The 24071-nt window shown below is 44.0% G+C and overlaps 1 protein-coding gene across 1 annotated transcript in view; it reads right to left on the bottom strand.

The window, feature by feature from the left end:
- Positions 1-24071, bottom strand: part of LOC144593835 (dynein axonemal heavy chain 6-like) — a 317525-nt gene that overhangs the window by 107226 nt on the left and 186228 nt on the right. Inside the window, exons 41-44 of the mRNA XM_078399952.1 lie at positions 20683-20806; positions 16473-16705; positions 15399-15515; positions 13318-13473 (exon numbers count right to left, since the gene is read on the bottom strand). Of these exons, the coding sequence (XP_078256078.1) occupies positions 13318-13473; positions 15399-15515; positions 16473-16705; positions 20683-20806 (630 nt within the window). The remainder of the gene's footprint in view (positions 1-13317; positions 13474-15398; positions 15516-16472; positions 16706-20682; positions 20807-24071) is intronic.

Genomic DNA, 24071 nt, shown 5'->3' with positions numbered 1-24071 from the left:
GTACAGAAAAAGTTTAGAGGGATAAGGGCCAAATGCAGGCAGTTGGGACTAGTGTGGATGGGGCATCTTGGTCAGCCTGGAAGGGTCGGGCCGAAGGGCCTGATTCTATGCTGTATGACTCCCTATGACTATGCTCGAAGTTTCTCAGCTGTCATACTGGGATTTGCACACATGTCTTTCAATCATTAGCTGCATCTCTGGATTAATAATAGGAATACAACTGCTAAGCATCTGTTCTGGTGCAGGCAAGAGAAATTCAGAGTAACAGATGATTGGCCTTCAGAATCTGATGAACTGGGCCCGTATTCCTTGGGGTTTAGAAGAATGAGGGGTAACCTTATTTAAACATACAACTATACAATAGAACTTTATTTATCCTAGGAGGGAAATTGGTCTGCCAACAGTCATAAAACACAACAAGATACATGAAACATGAAATTAAAGTGACGAGTGGAAAGCCCAGGATTTGGGATGTGCAAAGATTGGGGAGGGCGAGGGGGAAGAGGAGTCAGTCTACCCCACGACAGAAGGGGGAGGAGTTGTACAGTTTGATAGCCACAGGGTAAAAGAATCTTGCATCTTGGTGGAACCAGTCTGTTGCTGAAGGAGCTCTCAGGTTGACCAGTGTGCCATGGACGGGGTGGGCTGTATTATCCAAGATGCTCTGCAGTTTGAAGAGCATCCTCCCCTCCAAGACCATCTCTAGTGAATTCAACCCCACCCCCAGAATGGAGCCAGCCTTCCTGGTGAGCTTGTTAATCCTGTTGGCGTCCGCGGCCTTCGCCCTGCTGCCCCAGCACACGACAGCGAAGAAGATGGCACTGTCCACCATCGATTGGTAGAACATATGCAGCATCTTACTGCAGACATTGAAAGAGCAGAGCCTCCTCAGAAAGCACAGATAGCTCTGTCCCTTCTTACACAGTACAGTGCCTCAGCATTCCTGGACCAGTCCAGTTTGCTGTCCAGATAAACTCCAAGGTACTCCTTGGTAAACTGCACATCCACACCCTTGATGGAGACAGGGGAGAGGGGTGTTCCTCTCCTCCTAAAGTCCACCAAGATCTTAGTGGGGCTTAACAGGAATGATGTTGAAATGTTTCCACTATTGGAACAAACAGGCAGGGCTGCAGAACAATGGGCTGGTCATTTAAAATTAAAGTGTATAGAAATTTCTTCTCTCAGAGAGTGGTGAATCTCTGAAATTCTCTGCCCCCGAGGGTGGCAGAGGACGCATCTTTAGATATATCTTACTTGTCTGGTATATTTAAGAAGATGGGAAATATTTGAAAGATCATGGAATTGGGGGTTCTGGGGAACTGGTACAGAAAAAGGGGAGGAGGCTAACAAAGGTCAGCCATGATCATGTTCAATGATAGGGTAGAGTAAAGGGGGCAAGTGGCCAGTTACTGCCTCTGGTTTTTTTATGTTCTTATACACTGCACAAATTAAAACTTTAAAAAAAACTGCAGATGTTAGCAATACCCCTGCCCCTATTTCCCTGTGTCCTCTGTGTAGAGAGACAGCAGCCCCCTAGACTGTAGTCCTTCCCCACAGAAGCTGTGCAGTGGCTGCACTGACATTCTGAGACACCAAATGCTGGAGTAACTCAGCGGGACAGGCAGCATCTCTGGAGAGAAGGAATGGGTGGCGTTTTGGGTCAAGAACCTTTCTTCGGACTGAAGAAGGGCCTCGACCCGAAATGTCACCCATTCCTTCTCTCCAGAGATGCTGCCTGTCCTGCTGAGTTACTCCAGCATTTTGTGTCTATCTTCGATTTAAACCAGCATCTGCAGTTCCTTCATACACATTCTGAGACACCCACAGCACGTACCTCTGCACCTGAAATGTGCCAGTTGGCAACATTGCAATAATCCTCATACGGAAGAAGACCAAACAGAGTGCTGGGCAGATTAAAGTGTGTCATTTGACAAGTGGATGATCTTTTGGCAGCGGTTAATATTTATCTCAGTGTGGATCCCTGTGAATAACCTGCAGCGTCTTGACGTTTTTGGCAAATGAACAGGCCGCGAGGAGACGGGCAACAATCTTGTCCACACCACAGCCTCCTCCATGGCAGCATGTGCAAGGAGAGGCCCTGACCGCGTGTGAAGGATCTGAGAGTTTGGGGAGCAAGGTATTCACACCTTGACCCAGCAGTCGCCTTCTCTCTGATGACATTGGTTTTGAAACCAATGTCATCAGAGATCTTATAGATCTTATAGGGATCTTATAGAAACATATAAAATTCTTAAGGGGTTGGAGAGGCTAGATGCGGGAAGATTGTTCCCGATGTTGGGGAAATCCAGAACCAGGGGTCACAGCTTAAGGATAAGGGGGAAGTCTTTTAGGACCGAGATGAGAAAACATTTCTTCACACAGAGAGTGGTGAGTCTGTGGAATTCTCTGCAACAGAAGGTAGTTGAGGCCAGTTCATTGGCTATATTTAAGAGGGAGTTAGATGTGGCCCTTGTGGCTAAAGGGATCAGGGGGTATGGAGAGAAGGCAGGTACAGGTTACTGAGCTGGATGATCAGCCATGATCATATTGAATGGCAGTGCAGGCTCAAAGGGCCGAATGGCCTACTCCTGCACCTATTTACTATGTTTCTATGAAAGGCATCCGAAGCTTTGACTGTTGAGTCTATGGTGCCTCTGCCAGCAGCAGGCTCTGCAGCAATTTGAAGCATTTGTGACAGCAAGCGGTTCTGCAGACTGTAGGTGCAGGGTAGCGATGTGACACTTCCACCACCTTTGGTGTTGTCTTTTTCACTAGTGCGATAGGTTATTGATCATTATGTAAGTGCAGCAGAGGGATGCTGAGTGTATAATGCTTGAGATAAGTGGCTTTAAGTACCTGTCTAAAATGACACATGCGTGCTTTTTAAATTCCTGCCCTGCAACCCGCACCTTTGCATCTCTGTCAGAAAAATAATTTTAGGCTCTATTTAAAGAAAGAAGTAAGTCAGCGTTATAGCAAGCAAAAGGATGCAGGGAGAAACAATAAATCCTCATCAACCCCAAGACCAGAGCATTAACACACAGCCATCACCTCCACATTAGCATTGTTGGAATCAAGGGTAAAGGACTAAGGTGAGGGACAGCACAAAGGAACAGAGCACCAGTCACAGGGAGGAGAAAGGAGTATGCAGAGGATGGGGAGGTAGCATTAATGGACCAGCACAAGAGGAGTTGTCACTGACAGTCCCTAGGTTCCTATTCCTCTATCAGTTTAGTTTATTGGCACGTGTACTGAGGTACAGTGAAAAGCTTTTGTTGCGTGCTATCCAGTTAGTGGATAGACAATACATGATTACAATCGAGCCACTTACAGAGTATAGATACTTGATAAGGGAGTAATGTTTAGTGCAAGATAAAGCCAGTAAAGTCCGAGGGTCACCAATGAGGTGGATACAGTAGGATACAGAGTCTGAAGAAGGGTCTCGACCCGAAACGTCGCCCATTCCTTCTCTCCTGAGATGCTGCCTGACCTGCTGAGTTACTCCAGCATTTTGTGAATAAAATTATTTTCTTACACTTTGGATATAGTAGTTGTTCAGGACTGCTCTCTGGTTGTGCTAGGATGATTCAGTTGTCCGATAACAGCTGGGAAGAAACTGTCCCTGAATCTGGAGGTGTGCGTTTTTACACTTCTGTACCTTTTGCCAGAAGGGGGAAGGGAGAAACGGGAGTGGCCAGGGTGCGATTCGTCCTTGATGATGGTGCAGGCCTTGCCGAGGCAGCGTGAAGTATAAATGGAAACAATGGAAGGGAGGTTGGTTTGTGTGATGGTCTGGGCTGTGTCCACAATTCGCTGCAATTTCTTGCGGTCTTGGATGGAGCTTTTCCAAGCTATGATGAATCCTGATAGAATGCTTTCTATGACACATCTGTGGAGGTTGGTGAGAGTTGCAGGGGACATGCCAAGCTTCCTAAGCCTTCGAGGGAAGTAGTGGCGTTGGTGTACTTTCTTGGTCGTTGCTTCTATATGGGTGGTTCAGGAAAAGTTGTTGGAGATATTGACTCAGACGAATTTGAAGTTTTCAAACATCTCTACTTTGGCAACGTCGATGCAAACTGGGCCATGTGTACTGCCACGTTTCCTGAAGTCGACCACTATCTCTTTTGTCTTGCAGACATTGAAAGGTTGTTGCCTCAACACCAGGACACAAGGTTCTCAAACTGCTTCATGTACTCCGTCTCATAATTGTTTGATATCCAGCCCACAATGGTGGTGTTGTCTGAGATTTGTAAATGGAATTTGATTTGTACGTGGCTGCACAGTCGTGGGTGTACAAGGAGTAAAGAAGGCGGCTGAGGACGCATCCTTGCGGAGCATCAGTGTTGAGGATTATCGTGGAAGGTGACTTGTCCTCTATCCTCACTGATTGGGGTCCGTTGGTCAGGAAGTTGAGGATCACAACCCACATTCACCCATTATTGTATACACTTGTATACATTGGAATTTAGAAGGATGAAAGGGGGTCTTATCGAAACATATAAGATTATTAAGGGGTTGGACACGTTAGAGGCAGGAAACATGTTCCCAATGTTGGGGGAGTCCAGAACCAGGGGCCACAGTTTAAGAATAAGGGGTAGGACATTTAGAACGGAGATGAGGAAAAACTTTTTCAGTCAGAGAGTTGTAAATCTGTGGAATTCTCTGCCTCAGAAGGCAGTGGAGGCCAATTCTCTGAATGTATTCAAGAGAGAGCTAGATAGAGCTCTTAAGGATAGCGGAGTCAGGGGGTATGGGGAGAAGGCAGGAATGGGGTACTGATTGAGAATGATCAGCCATGATCACATTGAATGGTGGTGCTGGCTCGAAGGGCCGAATGGCCTACACCGGCACCTATTGTCTATTAATGCCTAGCTGTCATCCATCTGAGGAAATGCCACCAATCTGAAACATAATTCCGTCTCTCTCCACGATAGTACCTGACTTTTTATTTAATTTTTTAATTATGTTCTGTATCATAACAATTTGCCTTCGTGTTGTTTGGTTTTAATTCTGTTGATGTATTGACAATGTGAAGCATCAGCCCTGAGATTTGATTCTGTGTGACAATGCAGGAGGCTGTTATGAGCTGTGAAGCACGAATGAACAGGTTACCCAGACAACCACCAGAGTTTGACTGAGCGTTTCTATCCCTAGTGGCTGCATTTGTCAGTGGTTGGATGTTTGGGAGACGTAGGGTGTGTCTGATGACGGTTGATGGGCAGTTAGAAACATAGAAAAAAAATAGGTGCAGGTGTAGGCCATTCGGCCCTTCAAGCTAGCACCACTGTGATTCAATATGATCATGGTCGGTCATCTAAAATCAGTACCCCGTTCCTGCCTTTTTCCCCATATCCCTTGATTCTTTATGTGTAGGAAAGAACTGCAGATGCTGGTTTACATCAAAGGTAGACACCAAATGCTGGAGTAACTCAGCGGGACAAGCAGCATCTCTGGAGAGAAGGAATGGGTGACGTTTTGGGTCGAGCCCCTTCTTCAGTCTGAAGAAGGGTCTCGACCCGAAACATCACCCATTCCTTCTCTCCAGAGATGCTGCCTGTCCCGTTGAGTTCTCCAGCATTTGGTGTCTCAGAATGTCAGTGCAGCCACTGCACAGCTTCTGTGGGGAAGGACTAGAGTCTCGGGGGCTGCTGTCTCTCTACACTGAGAACGCAAGGAAATAGGAGCAGGGATATTGCTAACATCTGCAGTTCTTTAAATTTTTTATATTTGTGCAGTTTATAAGAACATAAAAAACCAGAGGCAATAACTCCAAAGATGCTGCCTGTCCAGCTGGGTTATTCCAGCATTTTGTGTCTACCTTCCCTTGATTCCTTTAGCCCCAAGTGCTAAATCTAACTCTCTCTTGAAAACATCCAGTGAATTGGCCTCCACTACCTTCTGTGGCAAAGAATTTCACACATTCGCAACTCTCTGGGTGAAAAAGTTTTTCTTCATCTCAGTCCTATATGGCCTACCCATTATTCTTAAACTGTGACCCCTGGTTCTGGACTCCCCCAACATCGGGAACATTTTTCCTGCATCTAGCCTGTCCAATCCCTTAAGAATTTTATATGTTTTTATAAGATCCCCTCTCATCCTTCTAAATTCTAGTTTTCAGTGGGGATGAGGAATGAACAGGTTGTGGGTTGGCACGTATATTTCTGGGCATTGTGGAAACACCTTTCTGCCTCCTGAGCCGCAGGCATTTCCCGGGTTACATTACTCAAGGACTCAGCTCTTCTTGCCATTGTTCAGCTGCTGGGTTTCCATCGGCTGGGGATGATGACTTATAGAAGGAGCAGATTTCAACCATCATGGCTTTGACCAAAAAACCAGCATCCATGGAACAAATTGGCCTGCCCTTGGTCTGCCTCGACTTAAACTGGAAGTGTTCAGGTTCAAAATGGACTTCAGTGAGTGCGGCACATTGGCGTAGTAGTAGAGTTGCTGCCTTACAGTATCAGAGACCTGAGTTCAATCCTGACCACTGGTGCTGTCTGTACAGAGTTTGCAAGTTCTCCCTGTGATCACGTGGGTTTTCTCTGAGTGACAATAGACAATAGACAATAGACAATAGGTGCAGGAGTAGGCCATTCAGCCCTTCGAGCCAGCACCGCCATTCAATGCGATCATGGCTGATCACTCTCAATCAGTACCCCGTTCCTGCCTTCTCCCCATACCCCCTCACTCCGCTATCCTTAAGAGCTCTATCCAGCTCTCTCTTGAAAGCATCCAACGAACTGGCCTCCACTGCCTTCTGAGGCAGAGAATTCCACACCTTCACCACCCTCTGACTGAAAAAGTTCTTCCTCATCTCCGTTCTAAATGGCCTACCCCTTATTCTCAAACTGTGGCCCCTTGTTCTGGACTCCCCCAACATTGGGAACATGTTATCTGCCTCTAATGTGTCCAATCCCCTAATTATCTTATATGTTTCAATAAGATCCCCCCTCATCCTTCTAAATTCCAGTGTATACAAGCCCAATCGCTCCAGCCTTTCAACATACGACAGTCCCGCCATTCCGGGAATTAACCTAGTGAACCTACGCTGCACGCCCTCCATAGCAAGAATATCCTTCCTCAAATTTGGAGACCAAAACTGCACACAGTACTCCAGGTTTCCTTCCACATTCAAAAGATGTCGGCTAATTGGCTTCTGTCAATTGTCCCTAGTGTGTAGGATAGAACTAGTGTATGGGTGATCACTGGTTGGCACGGACTCGATGAGCCGAAGAGCCTATTTCCATGCTATATCTCGAAACTAAACCAATGAAAGAAAGCACACTCATCTTGGTGCAGACTTTTTTATATACTTTGACTCGGGTAACAATGAAAACAATGAAACAACAACTAAATCTTTACTAATGTCAGTGTGTATTTGAGATTTCCAATATCTGCAGCATTTTACCATTGCTTTAGCCATTTTGTGTCCTCTCTACAGGGTTGTGACTTTCACAATAAATCAAACCCATTGCATCACTTTCATCCATCAAATTTGAATTAAGCTGGCCAAAATTGACTGGAAGGAGGCCCTAGCAGGGAAGACGGTAGAACAGCAATGGCAGGTATTCCTGGGAATAATGCAGAGGTTGCAGGATCAATTTATCCCAAAGAGGCGGAAAGACTCTAAGGGGAGTAAGAGACACCTGTGGCTGACGAGGGAAGTCAAGGACAGCATAAAAATTAAGGAGAGGAAGTATAACATAGCAAAGAAGAGTGGGAAGACAGAGGATTGGGACTCTTTTAAAGAGCAACAAAAGTTAACTAAAAAGGCAATACGGGGAGAAAAGATGAGGTACAAGGGTAAACCAGCCAATAATATAAAGGAGGATAGCAAAAGTTTTTTTAGGTACGTGAAGAGGAAAAAAATAGTCAAGGCAAATGTGGGTCCCTTGAAGACAGAAGCAGGGGAATTTATTATGGGGAACAAAGAAATGGCAGACGAGTTAAACCGTTACTTTGGATCTGTGTTTACTGAGGAGGATACACACAATCTCCCAAATGTTCTAGGGGCCGGAGAACCTAGGGTGATGGAGGAACTGAAGGAAATCCACATTAGGCAGGAAATGGTTTTGGGTAGACTGATGGGACTGAAGGCTGATAAATCCCCAGGGCCTGATGGTCTGCATCCCAGGGTACTTAAGGAGGTGGCTCTAGAAATAGTGGAAGCATTGGAGATCATTTTTCAATGTTCTATAGATTCAGGATCAGTTCCTGTGGATTGGAGGATAGCAAATGTTATCCCACTTTTTAAAGAAAGGAGGGAGAGAGAAAACGGGTAATTATAAACCAGTTAGTCTGACATCAGTGGTGGGGAAGATGCTGGATTCAATTATAAAAGACGAAATTGCTGAGCATTTGGATAGCAGTAACAGGATCATTCCGAGTCAGCATGGATTTACGAAGGGGAAATCATGCTTGACAAATCTACTGGAATTTTTTGAGGATGTAACTAGGAAAATTGACCGGGGAGAGACAGTGGATGTGGTGTACCTCGACTTTCAGAAAGCCTTCGACAAGGTCCCACATAGGAGATTAGTGGGCAAAATTAGAGCACATGGTATTGAGGGTAGGGTACTGACATGGATAGAAAATTGGTTGACAGACAGAAAGCAAAGAGTGGGGATAAATGGGTCCCTTTCGGAATGGCAGGCAGTGACCAGTGGGGTACCGCAAGGTTCGGTGCTGGGACCCCAGCTATTTACGATATACATTAATGACTTAGATGAAGGGATTAAAAGTACCATTAGCAAATTTGCAGATGATACTAAGCTGGGGGGTAGTGTGAATTGTGAGGAAGATGCAATAAGGCTGCAGGGTGACTTGGACAGGTTGTGTGAGTGGGCGGATACATGGCAGATGCAGTTTAATGTAGATAAGTGTGAGGTTATTCACTTTGGAAGTAAGAATAGAAAGGCAGATTATTATCTGAATGGTGTCAAGTTAGGAAGAGGCGATGTTCAACGAGATCTGGGTGTCCTAGTGCATCAGTCACTGAAAGGAAGCATGCAGGTACAGCAGGCAGTGAAGAAAGCCAATGGAATGTTGGCCTTCGTAACAAGAGGAGTTGAGTATAGGAGCAAAGAGGTCCTTCTACAGTTGTACCGGGCCCTGGTGAGACCGCACCTGGAGTACTGTGTGCAGTTTTGGTCTCCAAATTTGAGGAAGGGTCTCGACCCGAAACATCACCCATTCCTTCTCTCCCGAGATGCTGCCTGACCTGCTGAGTTACTCCAGCATTTTGTGAATAAATCGATTTGTACCAGCATCTGCAGTTATTTTCTTATACTTGAGGAAGGATATTCTTGCTATTGAGGGCGTGCAGCGTAGGTTCACTAGGTTGATTCCCGGAATGGCGGGACTGTCGTATGTTGAAAGGCTGGAGCAATTAGGCTTGTATACACTGGAATTTCGAAGGATGAGGGGGGGATCTTATTGAAACATATAAGATAATTAGGGGATTGGACACATTAGAGGCAGGAAACATGTTCCCAATGTTGGGGGAGTCCAGAACAAGGGGCCACAGTTTAAGAATAAGGGGTAGGCCATTTAGAACGGAGATGAGGAATAACTTTTTCAGTCAGAGAGTGGTGAAGGTGTGGAATTCTCTGCCTCAGAAGGCAGTGGAGGCCAGTTCGTTGGATGTTTTCAAGAGAGATCTGGATAGAGATCTTAAGGATAGCGGAGTGAGGGGGTATGGGGAGAAGGCAGGAACGGGGTACTGATTGACAGTGATCAGCCATGATCGCATTGAATGGCGGTGCTGGCTCGAAGGGCTGAATGGCCTACTCCTGCACCTATTGTCTATTGTCTATTGTTATGAATACCTGTGAGCACCCGAGTAAAAATTCAGCTCCCAATTTTCGGCCTTAGGACCACAAAGCTGTGAAGTGCAGATTAAACGTTTCCCTCGTCTCAGTGAGTGGCGGGGAAGTTAACTCTGCTGGACATTTCTACAGATTGTTAGTGTGGTGATCTGAATTAATCCGATGAATTTTTTAAAAAAGCTACCTAATTATGCATTTGTGCAGTTGGAACCTTGCTAATTGTATTGTGAACTGAAATCTTGGCAACTGCTTATTTTGATCACACTACATCAAATGAATTCAGCAGTCAAGAGCATGGGAATGAAAATGTAAATTATTTTAGAAAACAGGAGCTTAATAAGCTATCGGGAGGTTGACACCAACCAAATCTGTAGAAGGGAGGAGAACGGAGTATGCAATTGTCATCTACTCTTAACAACGGTTACAAACAAGACCTGACCCAGTGCTGTTGATGTTATAAGCATAGTCTATAGATATCCGATTTCTGTATTTAAATGACAGTATCCATAAGATAATTATTTAATAAAAACGTTCATTTATAATTGCCTTATACTAAAACTATTTCATGATCAAAATTAAAATCAAAACGGATGAGGGTTGCAAACATAGAACATAGATTATTTCTCATTTCATGGATGCTGCCTTACCAGCTTTTTCTGATTTTGTTTTCTGATTAAATTAATGCCATTTCTGAAGTGAGGGTCATAGAGTCATTCAGCATGGAAACAGACTCTTTGGTCCATTCATCCATGCTGACCAACTTGCTTAATTGAACTTGTCCCAATTGCTTGTAAAAAAAAGACACAAGGTGCTGGGGTACCTCAGTGGATCAGGCAACATCTCTGGAGAACATAACAAGGAGACAATTCGAGTTGGGACCTTTTCTTCTGAAGAGTCCCGACCTTTAAATACCACCTATTCATGTTCTTTGGAGATGCAGCCTGACTCGCTGAGTTACTTCAGCACTTTGTGTCTTTTTTTGTAAACCAGTTCCTTGTCATCCCATGTGCTTGTGCCCTTATCCCTCTAAAACTTTTCTGTCCATGCATCTGGAGGTTCAAGGACACAGTTCCTGACAGTGTCGACATAGGTGGACAAAGTGGTGAAGAAAGCTTATGGTCTGCTTGCCTTCATTGGACAGAGCTGGGAGTACAACAGTTGGAATATCATGTTAAAGACATTGGTGAGACTCCATCTGGATTTTTGTGTGCAGTTCTACATAGGAGCATTATGATTAAGATAGAGAGGGTGCATAAAACCTTCACAAGGAATTTACCAGGACTAGAGGGCTTGAGTTATGAGATAAGCTGGGACTTTTTCTCGGGTGTGAAGGTCTGAGAGATGACCTTACCGGTTTATAAAATCACAAGGGGCATTGATAAGGTGAATGGTCAGTCTTTTCCCAGGGTAGGGGACTCTAAAACTGAGGACATAGGTTTAAGGTGAGAGGGGAAAAAGGAATCTGAGGGGCATACTTTTCACACAAGGAATGTGGCATCTTTTATATCGGCAAGACAAAGTGCAGGCCAGGTGATCATTTCATTGAATACACATTCTTTCCGTCAAGGTCTGCTGCATCTCCACTTGCTGACCATTTACACCTCTATACCCAATGGTATAAACATTGAATTCTCCAGTTTTAGGTTATACCCGTCCCCTATCACCCCTGTCTTTCCTGAGCCTCCCCCATCGTAGTGCAGACCCATTTCTCCTACTGTCCCACTACTTTTCTTTCCTCACCTCTCCATCCTTGTCCCCTATATCCACTCATATCCTTCCCTCTGGCTTTACATTTCACCCCTCTTCTGTCCTTATCCGACACTCTTTTGTCTCTTTTTATCTCTGGCCTTTGTCCGCCCATCTGCAAATCCAAACCCCCCTCGCCTGTATCCATCGATCAATTGGCAGGCTTTGTCCTGCCCTCCCATCTCTTTTCCATCTTTCTTCCCCCTACTACAATCAGACTGAAGGGTCCTAACAAGAAACATCACCTATCCATTTCTTTGTCAGTTGCTGCCCAACCCACTGAGTTACTCCAGCACTTTGTACTTTGCATAAAACTATTGTCACTGCACACAATATTTAGCAGAGTGCCAAATACATGACATAATTGCAAATGTTAAAGTTATTAATTAGAGTTATTAGATGTCCGTGCTAAGGGTTATTTACTCTGGTAATGTGTTCTGGTATGAAATATGTAAATTTGTAGGATGCAAATTTTCTGCAATTACCCAGCAATTATTGTCCATTTTTGAGTGCTCCTGAACTGAGGAGGCAGTTGGAAGTCAACCACATTATTGGGTCTGGAATCTCATACCAGTGAGCATGGTACATTTCCTACCATGGAAAGCATCAGTGAAGCTGATGGGCTTTTTCAACTGTACACAATTTTAAAAAAAACTTTTAAAAACTTTTTTTTAAATTAGTTACTTGAATTTAAATTTCCGGTTGCCATGGTGGCTTTCAAACTCTAATTTTGAGGACTGGATGGTAGTGTATTTGGTAGAGAGGTTGTTACAGAGCTTCAGCGATCTGGGTTCGATCCTAATCTCCAATGTTGTCTATGTGGTTTGCCCATTCTTCCTGATTCCCCAGGGTGCAGTGGAGGGAGGGGTAGGGGGGCGCGGGGGGAACTGATCGGGATGTAGAGAGAGTAGAATGGGATAAGTGTAAGTGGGTACTTATGGGTTGGTGCATAATCAATGGCATTAAGGCACGGTGGCACAGAGGTAGAAATGCTGCCTTACAACGCCAGAGATCCTGGTTTGATCTTAACTCAGGATGCTATCTGTACAGAGTTTGTATGTTCTCCCTGTGATCTGCGTGGGTTTTCTCTGGGTGATTTTATTTCTTCCCACGCTCCCTAGCCAAACAGATTTGTAGGTTAATTGGCTTGGCAAAATTGTAAATTGTCCCTTGTGTGTGTCGGACAGTGCAAATGTGCTAGAACCGCTGGTAGGCAGGGACGGTGGGCCAAAAGGCCTGTTTCCATGCTGTATCTCTAAACCTAAAACTTACGGATCTATTTGCTTGTTGTACGACTATCATTGATCCAGAATTTCACTGCCTTTGTGTTAAAATATTTATTTTAATGGAACAATTGCAGATGTACAACTAGAAGTAAAAGGGTTTTAGATGACTACGAAACTATGTAAGATTGGATACGGTTCAGTTTACCAATTTGTAGTATTTTCTATTTGTGGGAATAATTGGTTAATTTAAAAAAATGGTATGTGTGAATAGATATCTGATGGTATAATTTGCATGAAATTGTTGCTTCTTCTAAAAGAGGGGCATTGTAGTGCAAATGAGCATGAGTGAACTTTTAAGCACTGTGTACCATGAACTATGACCATGACACATTGTATCATAGCTGAGGCTGGCAGCTTCTGTTGTCAGCTGAGTCCAGTCTGAGTGATAGTATTAGCAGCAAGACTGAAGAAACATACTAAGACTTTTGAGGGCATTCATTCAGCTGATGAGTTATTACCTGTCAGCAATACGGGGTATTTATTGATCAGCAGCAGACTAATGAGGAAGGAATATCGTACGCCATCTACTGTACGCACAAGACCTGCTTGTGCAATTGGCTTCGGTTTAGGAGGTCCGGGAATTATTGGCTCAACAAGACCTGTTAACTGCACTCCTGTTAATATTAAAAAGACCAAAAATTAGCATGGGTTAGGTCAGAAAATTTTCAGCTATAAATCAAACCAATTATTTACAGTCAAAACATGATGCCAAGTAAATCTCCTCTGCCTGCATATGATCAATGTCCCTCCACTGCATATCCATGTGCCTAACTAAAAGCCTCTTAAATGCCACTATCATACCTACCTCTACCACCACCCCTGGCAGCTCGTTCCAGGCAGCACCGATGTCTCTTAGCAACCATCAGGCTATTGAACTACGACTCCAACTAAACTCTGAATGACAAACTGTCTTGGCTGCACTCGGGACTTCGGGCTTTTCTTTGTTTTTGCACTAAATTGGATTCTTTATTTATTGAACTTAATTCTGTTTATTTGTTATGTCACCTATCGCCTACTGTCTACAAAGCCATGTTGAGTGTCCCTAATTAGCGCATTCTCTTCCAATTGTGAGCAAATCCTATGCCAAATAATCCTGTCCAACAGCTTCCCTACCACTGACGTGAGGTTTATAACTTCCTGGATTATCTCTACTTCCCTTCTTTAACAACGGAACAACATTGGCCATTCTCCAGTCCGCCGGGACTTGCCTGTAGCTAGAGAGGATACAATGGTCTTTCTCGTGGCCTCTGCAATCTCCTCCCTTGCCTCTCTCAATAACCTGTGACAGATTCCATCAGGTCCTGGGGATTTAACCACTTTAATGCTCATGTAGAAATCCAAAACCATCTCATTTAAACTGCTGCAACATATTAGTATACACAACACTGACAATATGCTCCATGTCCTTCTCCTTTATGAGTACAGATATAAAGTATTTGTTTAGTACTTTACCTACATCCTCTGACTTGACGCATAAATTCCCTCCATTTTCTTTGACCAGTCCTATCCTCTCCTTTATCAATGACATTTCATGGTCCCTTTTGGCCTTCCTGTTTGTCCACTTGAATTCTTTTCTACTTGCTTTATATTCCTCAATGGTCCTGCCTGATTTCATCTTTCTAAACCTTAAAATACGCTTCTTTTTTCTTTAAGACCAAATTTACAACCTTTGTGGTCATCCAAGGTTCCCTTACTTTGCCATCCTTATATTTCCTCCTTACTGGAACATGCCGGTCCTGAACTTTGATCAATTAGTGTTCAAATATCTCCCACATGTCAGATGTGGACTTGCCCCATAACAACTACTTCCAATTTACTCACACTAGCTTCTGCCTAATAATGCTATAATCTGCCTTTCCCCAATTTTGTGGCTTCCCCTCAGGTCCAGACTTTCATTATTCATAACTATCTTAAAACTTATGGAGCTGTGATCATTGTTCCCAAAATACACTTCCAATAACATACCAGTCACCTGTGTATGCTTGTTTCCCAGTACAGGGTCCAGAATAGTCTCTCCTCAAGATGGACTATCCACATACTGTTTCAGGAAACTCTCTTGGATACCCCTGACAAATTCTGCCCTAACTAAGCCTTTTGCACTGTGAAATTAAAAGTCAGTTAAAATTACCCGCCACAACAACTCCGTTGTTCTTGCATCTTTCTGCAGAGTAATGCCTGGATCTAGACTGTGACAATGAGACTGTGACTCTAGGCCATGCCACACATCCAGTCTATCAAGCCCTGTTTGAATTTTGTACTTTTGAACAAGTACAAAATTCTATGTTTCTATGAACATGATCCTCCCTGAGACTTTTAAACAGCCATACATAATCCATAGCCCAAGGGGCTGATTGAACACACGGACCATCAGAAGCTGGTTTGAAGCAGGGGGAGAAGAGGAGGTGGATGGAATCAAACTGGATTTTATCATATTGTGCCAGATTTACATTTATGGTAAACTACATATTAACATCCCAGTTATCACACACATATGTACACACCCATGACTGTCGAATACAATAATCTGGACTCCAGTTACCTTTTGAAATAAGCGTCTGAGTAGATGGAACTAATTTGGCCCAGGCTTCAAATTTCCCAGTTTGCAAATCCACAAAGTATTCAAAGACAGTGGGCTTCTCAGTTGGAAACTTAATCGCTGTAAAAAGATGGCAGTAGAATAAATCTCAGAAATGTATTATTCCCACAGTCAATCACAGCCCCCACTAGCACTTTAAAGAGACATTGAACAATTTCTCTCCACAAAAAATGTATGAACAGCCGCGTATTTTCTGTTTTCTTCTGCATCCTCTCTCTGAAACAGCCAGCACCCTTTTCCTGTAAATGTGACGTCCTCAATGAATTCCCATTTAATCTGATTTCAGAGGTGAGTTTAACTTCAGTTATTCATGCTTCGGTGGGAATTTTCTTATGCTCCTTTCAGGTTTCAGGTTTTCTATGAAGAAATGAGGAAGCAGTTTGCTGGCTGTCTGTGTGTGGCAGGGTGAGAGAGCTGCTCAAATGCTGGTACCCATCACAAAGTGCTGAAGTCACTTGGCAGATTCTTAGCAGCATCTTTGGAGGGTTGGATGGTGGCATTTTGGGTCGGGAGCCTTCCTCAGACAGATTGTAGTAGAGGTGGAAATCTGACAAAGAGGTGGGAGTGGGACAAAGCCTGGCAGGTGTACCCACTCCTATGTGCATCCATTCCTTCCACTAACCAGCCCCCTTTTCCCCCACCCTGTCCCCTCTCCTTATCTGACACCCTTTTGTCTACTTTTCATCCTAAGTCTTTGTCCACCCATCTGCCAATTGAAACCCCCCTCACCTGTATCTACCCATCAATTCCTAGGTTTTGTCCCACCCCACCTCTTTTCCAGCTTACTCCCCGCCGACTACAATGTTAGAAGAATAGTCCCGACCCAAAATGCTGCCTATCCATTGCCTCCACAAATGCTGCCTGACCCGCCGAGTTACGCCAGCATTTTGTGTTTTACTCAAGATTCCAGTATCTGTAGTTGCTCTCTTGATAGCCATCAGGTTTGGCTGCGATTTCTTGCCCCCTCTCCTGGTCAGCAGCTGGTAGAAAAGCTGCCCTAAAGAGTCAAGGACTCACATAGTGGCATTATCCCCTCGAATATCGTTTGGACGAAAGTGTTGAACTCCACTGTGAGCTTGTGAACCATGTCCTCTTTGGTTCTGTCGCTGACTCCGATCAGGTCATCCTCATCGTAATCATCCTCATGTTTCAAGCAGCCACCGACCGACCAAATAAAGGCAAAGGCGTAGAGCTTTACCAGCAGTGAAGGCAGCTGATGCGGATGCTGCTGTAGAAACCACTTTGCAGGCCTGCAGTTGCAGGGAACATCAATGGCAACATAATAATTACAAATTTAAAAAGGTCCATCATGGGTAGTGACCTCCCCACCATCAAAAGGGTCTATGGGAGGCACTGCCTCTCAAGGGCAGTCAGCAGTATCAAGGACCCACACTCTCATTTCACTCCTGGCATCGGGAAGATGGTATTGGAGTCTGAAAACCATGACCTCCACGTTCAGGAACAGCTTCTTCCCTACAACTATCAGGCTACTGAACACCACAAACACCAACTAAACTTTGAACCACGAACTGTCTTGGTTGCACTGGGGGTTTTGTGCTTTTGTTTTGAATTGCACTAATATTAGTTTTTTTTCATTTATTGAACTTCTTTTTGTTTGTTTATTATGTTGAGTACTGTGAGAACAGACCTACTATGCTTCAAGTAAGAATTTCATTGTACATATGACAATTAAACACTCTTACCTCTCTCTCTTGACTCTTAAGGAAGTTAGGAAGGGAAAGAAAGGGCATGGGAAAATATTGGCAGATAAGATCAAAGAAAACCAAAAGATGTTTTATAAATCCAAGAAAAGGAAAGACTAAAAAGGAAAAAAAATGGTTCTCTTTAGAGAACAAAACTGTAGCTTACTTACTTACTGACTGACACTAAAGGAAACCATTCAGCCCATCCAATGCACTAGTGTTGATGGGGCATGTTGGCTGGTGTGGGCTAGTTGGGCCGAAGGGCCTGTTTCCACACTGTAAGACTCTATGCAGCCTGAATGAGAAGAGAATGTGTGAAGTTCTGAATGAATACTTTGTATACCGATCCTCTGACAAGAGGATTCTGTAGGCACTGATGTCAATGACAAAGAATATGGAATATTGGGAATGCAGGGAGAGGACAACATAGTCTAATTATCCAATGCTACTTGGCTATAGGCATGATATTGGAGGTTGTTGATATGACACCTTTGTTAAAAAAGAGAAAAGAATAGACCAGGATGATAAATCGGCAGTCTGACATTGGTAATGAGCAAATTATTGGAATAAACTCTGAGGATGTCAGCAATCTGCATAAAGAGAAGTATAAGATAATGAAGAATAGAGTGGATATGTTAAGGGAAAATCAGGAATGACAAATGCATTTTTTTTTACAGGAGCTAACAAGATGAGGGTGAAGTAATTGATGTCACACAAGGCAGATGGATCAAGAAAGTAAAAGCCCAAGGGGACCAAGTGGAAGTGGCAAATACGATTTAAAACCAAGCGTAAATCTACAAGGATGTACCAAGGGCTGGAGAATTATTCTGATGATGAGCGTGTCTAAACTGCGGTTTAGGACAAAGACAAAGGGAAGATTTCATTGATGTAAAAAAGGGCGGCACGATGGCGCAGCGGTAAAGTTGCTGCCTTACAGCGCTTGCAGCGCCGGAGACCCGTGTTCGATCCCGGCTACGGGTGGTGTCCGTACGGAGTTTGTATGTTCTCTCCGTGACCTACGTGGGTTTTCTCCAAGATCGTCGGTTTCCTCCAGCACTCCAAAGACCTACAGGTTTGTAGGTAAATTGGCTTGGTAAATGTAAACAAAAATTGTCCCTAATGTGTGTAGGGTAGTGTTAATATGCGGGTATCGCTGATCGGTGGGCTGAAGGGCCTGTTCCTGTACTGTATCTCTAAACTAAACTAAACTAAACCAAAGGCCTAGATCGGGTAAACAGAAAGAATCTACTTCCCCTGGAGAGTGATTTTAATCAATTGATAGATACATTAACGAGGAGCTGGGAAATAATGATTTCACACAGTGCTTCAAGGGCCCTGGAGCTGACTCTCTGAATGGGGGGTGAAGGAGAAACTCAGAGCACACTTATATCATTGTTGGACAAATCTGTGAAGACTCAGGATCTGCGGGGCTACCAATCCAGAGATGGCAAATTAGATTAATCCAAATTCCATTTTTGTACAGCATGGACCTGATGGGTTTAGTGGCCTCATGCTCTGTTGTAAATTCCTATGATTTGATTAATATGGTTCACCACCAACACCAGTGATCACCATTGACACATCTTTAACATGGCAGCATTTCCAAAACCTTCCAATAGAAAAAAAATGATATTTGCTGTAACAGGTATTTCCCAAACACAAATTGGATATAAAATGATTTATGGAACGAGCTGCTGGAGGAGGTAGTTGCGGCAGCGGCTATTGCAACCTTTAAGAAGCGGTTAGACCTGGATAGGACAGGCTTAGAGGCATATGGGCCAAATGCAGGCAGGTGGGACTCGTGTAGATGGGATATGTTGGTCGGTGTGGGCAAGTTGGGCCAAAGGGCCTGTTTCCACACTGTATGACTCTACGAACTAGGGTACTTAATTACCTGGGCTGAATTGATTATAACACGATTTCAATCAGGAAATAGAGAAACCACTTAAAAGAAAGGGACAGAGAAAAGACTGTCTTGGGCAAAAAATATCAATGTTTGAAGAAAAATCTCTTTAAACGTAACCCTCTCCCAGTAATCCCTTAAAAACGGTTTGTCAGTTTCACCGCAGGTTATTTTAAATTGACAAGCAATTGTTTCCAGTGACAAAAAAGACACAAAGTGATGGGACACAAGCGAAACTCAGCACGTCAGTCAGCATCTCTGGAGAACATGGATAAGTAACCTTTTGGGCCAGGGCCCTTTTTCAGACTTTCTTTTTAAAAAAATACAAAATAGCATCCGCAGTTCCTTGTGTCTACACTTCTATTGAAACTTGTGCAATGATACTCTATTACATAACGTAACATACGGCCTTTAGTATTTGGAGGCTTGCAGGAACAAAAATAAACATGTCTATTAAAAAACACTTTATTTTTGTAAATCCTGCAGGAAAAATAACTTTGCTTTTGCAAGTTTGGAACTCTCTAGTCCCTAATTCCCCCTTTCCCATAGACACAATTGTTTTATAAGAAAATAACTGCAGATGCTGGTACAAATCGATTTATTCACAAAATGCTGGAGTAACTCAGCAGGTCAGGCAGCATCTCGGGAGAGAAGGAATGGGTGACGTTTCGGGTCGAGACCCTTCTTCAGTCTGAAGAAGGGTCTCGACCCGAAACGTCACCCATTCCTTCTCTCCCGAGATGCTGCCTGACCTGCTGAGTTACTCCAGCATTTTGTGAATAATGACACAATTGTTTTTATGATCTTATTTTCTACAACACGAGGTTTCTTAGGAAAACAACTATCACGGTACCTGTACAAGGAATTTTAAGGAATAGTAGGATGAAGGTTCTTGTAACTTCCCAAAGAATGATGGAACAAGAATCCTTCAAGTTAGTATTAAGACCCATTAATTCTGAACCATGGCTCTCACACCTTCTCTGCCTTATCTCTGCCACCTCCTACACCTTACAATCCTATGAAAATGTGCCTTTGTTACCACTGTAACTAACTATTCCAACACAGTACTGATTGGCCACCCATATATTGCCTTCCACCAACACAAACTCATCCAAACCATTACTCCTCTCATCTTAATTCACCCTATCCTTTACATCTGTTCCCCTTGTGCTTACAGGCCGACATTGTTCAGCAGCACCTCGGTTTTGAAATTCTTATCTGTGATTGCAAATCCCTCTGTGGTTTCACCCTTACCCACCTCAATAATGTCCTGCACCCCTACTTCCTCTGAGGTATGTGCTCTCCTTCCATTTTGTCTCGTGAGACAGAGCTGCAGGGTAATGGGGAAATAAGAAGAGGGTGCGTGGCATCGATGGGAAAGCACTGCTAGGTGCTGACATGCTTTGGATGGACTGAATGGTTTCCTTTAGTATCAGTCGGTAAGTAAGTACGTAACTGAGATCAAAGATCGGCAATGAGCTTGTTGAATATCAGAGCAGGCATGAAGGGCCAGCAACCTTACTCCTGTTTCCATTTCTTATGTTCCAAGACGGTGCAATAAGTAGTCAGGCACAGCCCCAGATGATAGGTGTTGCATAACTACCCCTCAGTAAATCCTTACTTGGATCCAGAGCCGGCCTCACTCTCTTGTCCACCAGGACCTTCCTCGATGCTGGAGATTGGGGAGGCCCTTTTGGATTTTGGAATCTTTTCAGGATTATTGACTTCTTCTTCAGCGTCACATTCTGAGGGAAAGACATGAAGGATCAGTGCTCAGAGTCAACCTATTCCATTTCTGTGAGCTCTGAGGTGGTTGATGAGGCCAATGTAGGACCCACTGACCCTGCCCAGTGGGGTTGGGAGGGGGGGGGGGGGGGGAGGGGAAATCGGGAGAGGCTTATTGGGATGGGTGAGTGGGAGTTGTGGAAATGGTGCATTCCTTGCACTACTTTCACTGAACTTCAAACAGACTCATGGGAATTAGAGTCACCCAGAATGCTCCTTCTTTATTTTGAACAGCCATGAGTCAATGAAAATGTGGTCTTATCCCCACTCCCATTACCCCAACGAGGCTTCATCAGCTTGTATTCCCTCTTTTAATCAAGGTCTTACTCATCCTTTTTGAAAACAATCCCAGAATTGAGCTGCAGTGATACATGTAACTCCTAATACTTCCTCACAATTAAAGGACTGAAGGAAATTAATTTTACAGCCAAGTAGGCACCTTTTTGAGCACCATTTCCACTGAACTAAATGAAACATGATGAGAAATCCATGCTCAGCAATTTATCCATCTGTGATCTTGTGATGTTGGCTGTGAGATAAATATCAGCCAGGACCTGGGGAGAATTTCCCTGGTCTTCTTCACACTGATGCCGTGGGGAGATTTTGTTCCACCAGAGAGAATTATTGTGGCATAGTGGGACTATGCTAGAGCATCATCTTGGATTATGCACCTGAATGGGGTTTGAACCCATAACCTTCTGATTCAGGGCAAGGATCATTTCAACACATCCACACCAGAAGAGGCACAGTCAGGAAGCATTTTCAGTAATGAGAGAACCAATGGAATCAGCACTTAAAGTAGTCTTAGCACACAGGATCAGGCCCGTTCACTCACCACCTCTGTGCAGAGGTCCATGATTCCGATTCTAATCATGATTCTGGTCCAACCAATGCCACCTGGGTGCACATCTTCTATAGCTCTCCATTCCCTGATTCTTCACATGTCTGTCTGAATGCCTCTTAAATGAATGCCCGATTCCTCACCTCACACTTGGCAGCACACTCCAGGCACTTACCACTCTACGGATACAAACTTTCCCTGCACTTCTGCTTTAACCTAACCCTCTCACCTTAAAGCCGTAACCCTGCAGAAGTGAGTATAGTCACTACAACTGAGGAGAAGGTACTTGGGAAGCTGAAAGGTCCAAAGTCACCTGGACCAGATGGACTGCACCTGAGGGTTGTGAAGGAGGTAGATGTAGAGATTGTGGAGGCATTGTGATTCAAGAATCACTGGAGACAGAAATGATTCAGGAAGACCGAAAAATCCCAAATGTAGCAGCACTGCTTAGGAAGGGAGCGAGGTAAGAGAAAGGAAATTATAGGCCAGCTAGTTTGACTACCGTGATTGGTAAAATATCAGAGTCCATTATTAAGGATGAGGTTACTTGGAAGCACATGATAAAATAGGCCAAAGTCAGCATGATTTTGTTAAGGGGAGATCTTGCCTGACAAATCTGTTGGAGTTTTTTGAGGAGGTAACTAGCAGGATAGATAAACGACAGTCAGTGGATGTTGGTCACTTGTATTTTCAGAAGCCTTTTGATAAGATGCCACACATGAGGCTGCTAAACAAGATAGGATCCCTTAGTATTAGAGAAGGTTGGCTGACTGGCAGAAGGCAAAGAGTGGGAATAAAACCTTGTTTGGTTGGCTGCAGATGACTAGTCGTGTTCCGCAGGGATCAGTGTTGGGTCTGCTGCTTTGCACGTTAAATATTAATGATCTAGATGAGGGAATTGATCACTTTGTGGTCAAGTTTACAGACAATACAAAGATAGATGGTGGGGCAGGTAGTATTGAGGAAGCAGGGAGGTTGTAAAAGGACTTGGCAGGTTGGGAGAGGTGGCAAAGAATAGGCAAATGGAATACACTATAGCAAAGTGAACAGACATGCACTTTGGTAGACGGAATAAATGTGTAGACAGCTTTCTAAATGGGGAGAGGATTCTGAAATCGGAGGTGCAGGATTCCCATTGTAGGTTGAATCGGTAGTAAGGAAGACAAATGCAATGCCCTGGCTTTCCATTTTGAGGGGACTAGAGCGTAAAAGCAAGGATAAGCCCATATCAGGTGCTGGTAAGGCCACATTTGGAATATTGTGAGCAGTTTTGGACCCCAAATCTGAGGAAGGATACGCTGGCTTTGAAGAGCATCCAGAGGTTTACGAGAATTATCCCAGGGATGATTGGGTTATCCTATGAGGAGCATTTGAAGGCTATGGGCCTGTACTCGCTGGTGATTAGAAGGATGAAGGGGTCTCAATGAAACCTCCATTAAATGTAAGGCCAAGATAAAGTGGACGTGGAAAGAATTTTTCCAGTAATGGGAGAGTCTACAACCAGAGGACACAACCTCTGAATAAATGAATGAATGAATACTTTATTATCACGTGACAAGTCACAGTGAAACTCTTTATTTTGCATACCCATGGTATGCCAGGGGTATACAAAGTAACAACTTATTCCGTACCAGGTCCTCCTTTATTCTGCCCCCCCCTCTCCATCCCCTCCCTCTCCCCTTTGCCCCCCCCCCCCCACCACCACCTCCCTGCGCCCCCTCACAGCGGTTCTCCCAGGCCGGGTCCTCCTTCAAAATGGAGATGAGGAGGAATTTCTTTGGCCAGAGGGCGGTGAATCTGTGAAATTCATTGCCACAAATAGCTGTGGAGGCCAAGACATTGGGTATTGTTGACAGAGATTGATTGGTAGGCTCTCGATTAGGAAAGATGTTAAAAGTTATGAGAAGACAAGAGAATGGGGTTGAGAGGGAAAGATAAATCAGCCATGATTGAATGGAAGAGTAGACTCGATGGACTGAATGGCCTATTTCTGCTCCCATGTCTTATGGTCTCTAGTCTTTGATATTTCCACCCTAGAAATAGACTCTGACTGCCTACCCTATCATAATTTTAGAAACTTCTATCAGGTCACCCCACTATTCATTGCTCCAGAGAAAGCATTCTAAGTTTGTCTAACCTCTCCATACAACAAATACCCTCTAATCCAGGCAGCATCCTGCTGAATATATTTTGAACACTCTCCAAAGTCTTCATATTCTTCCTGTGTGACGTCCCAACCAAAGTTTTATAAACCTACAACATGACTTTCAATTTAGAGTCATTATAGTGTGTGAGGGGGTTAGAGATTGCATTGTCACTCTGGAACCCACTGCAAACCCTTCTCTCTACTGGAATTCATACACCAATGACTTGCCATGGCTCAG

Source organism: Rhinoraja longicauda, chromosome 5 (assembly GCF_053455715.1).
Source record: "Rhinoraja longicauda isolate Sanriku21f chromosome 5, sRhiLon1.1, whole genome shotgun sequence".
Lineage (NCBI taxonomy): Eukaryota > Metazoa > Chordata > Chondrichthyes > Rajiformes > Arhynchobatidae > Rhinoraja > Rhinoraja longicauda.
The sequence above is the reverse complement of the archived record's forward strand: the minus strand, read 5'-3'. Positions and strand labels throughout refer to the sequence as shown.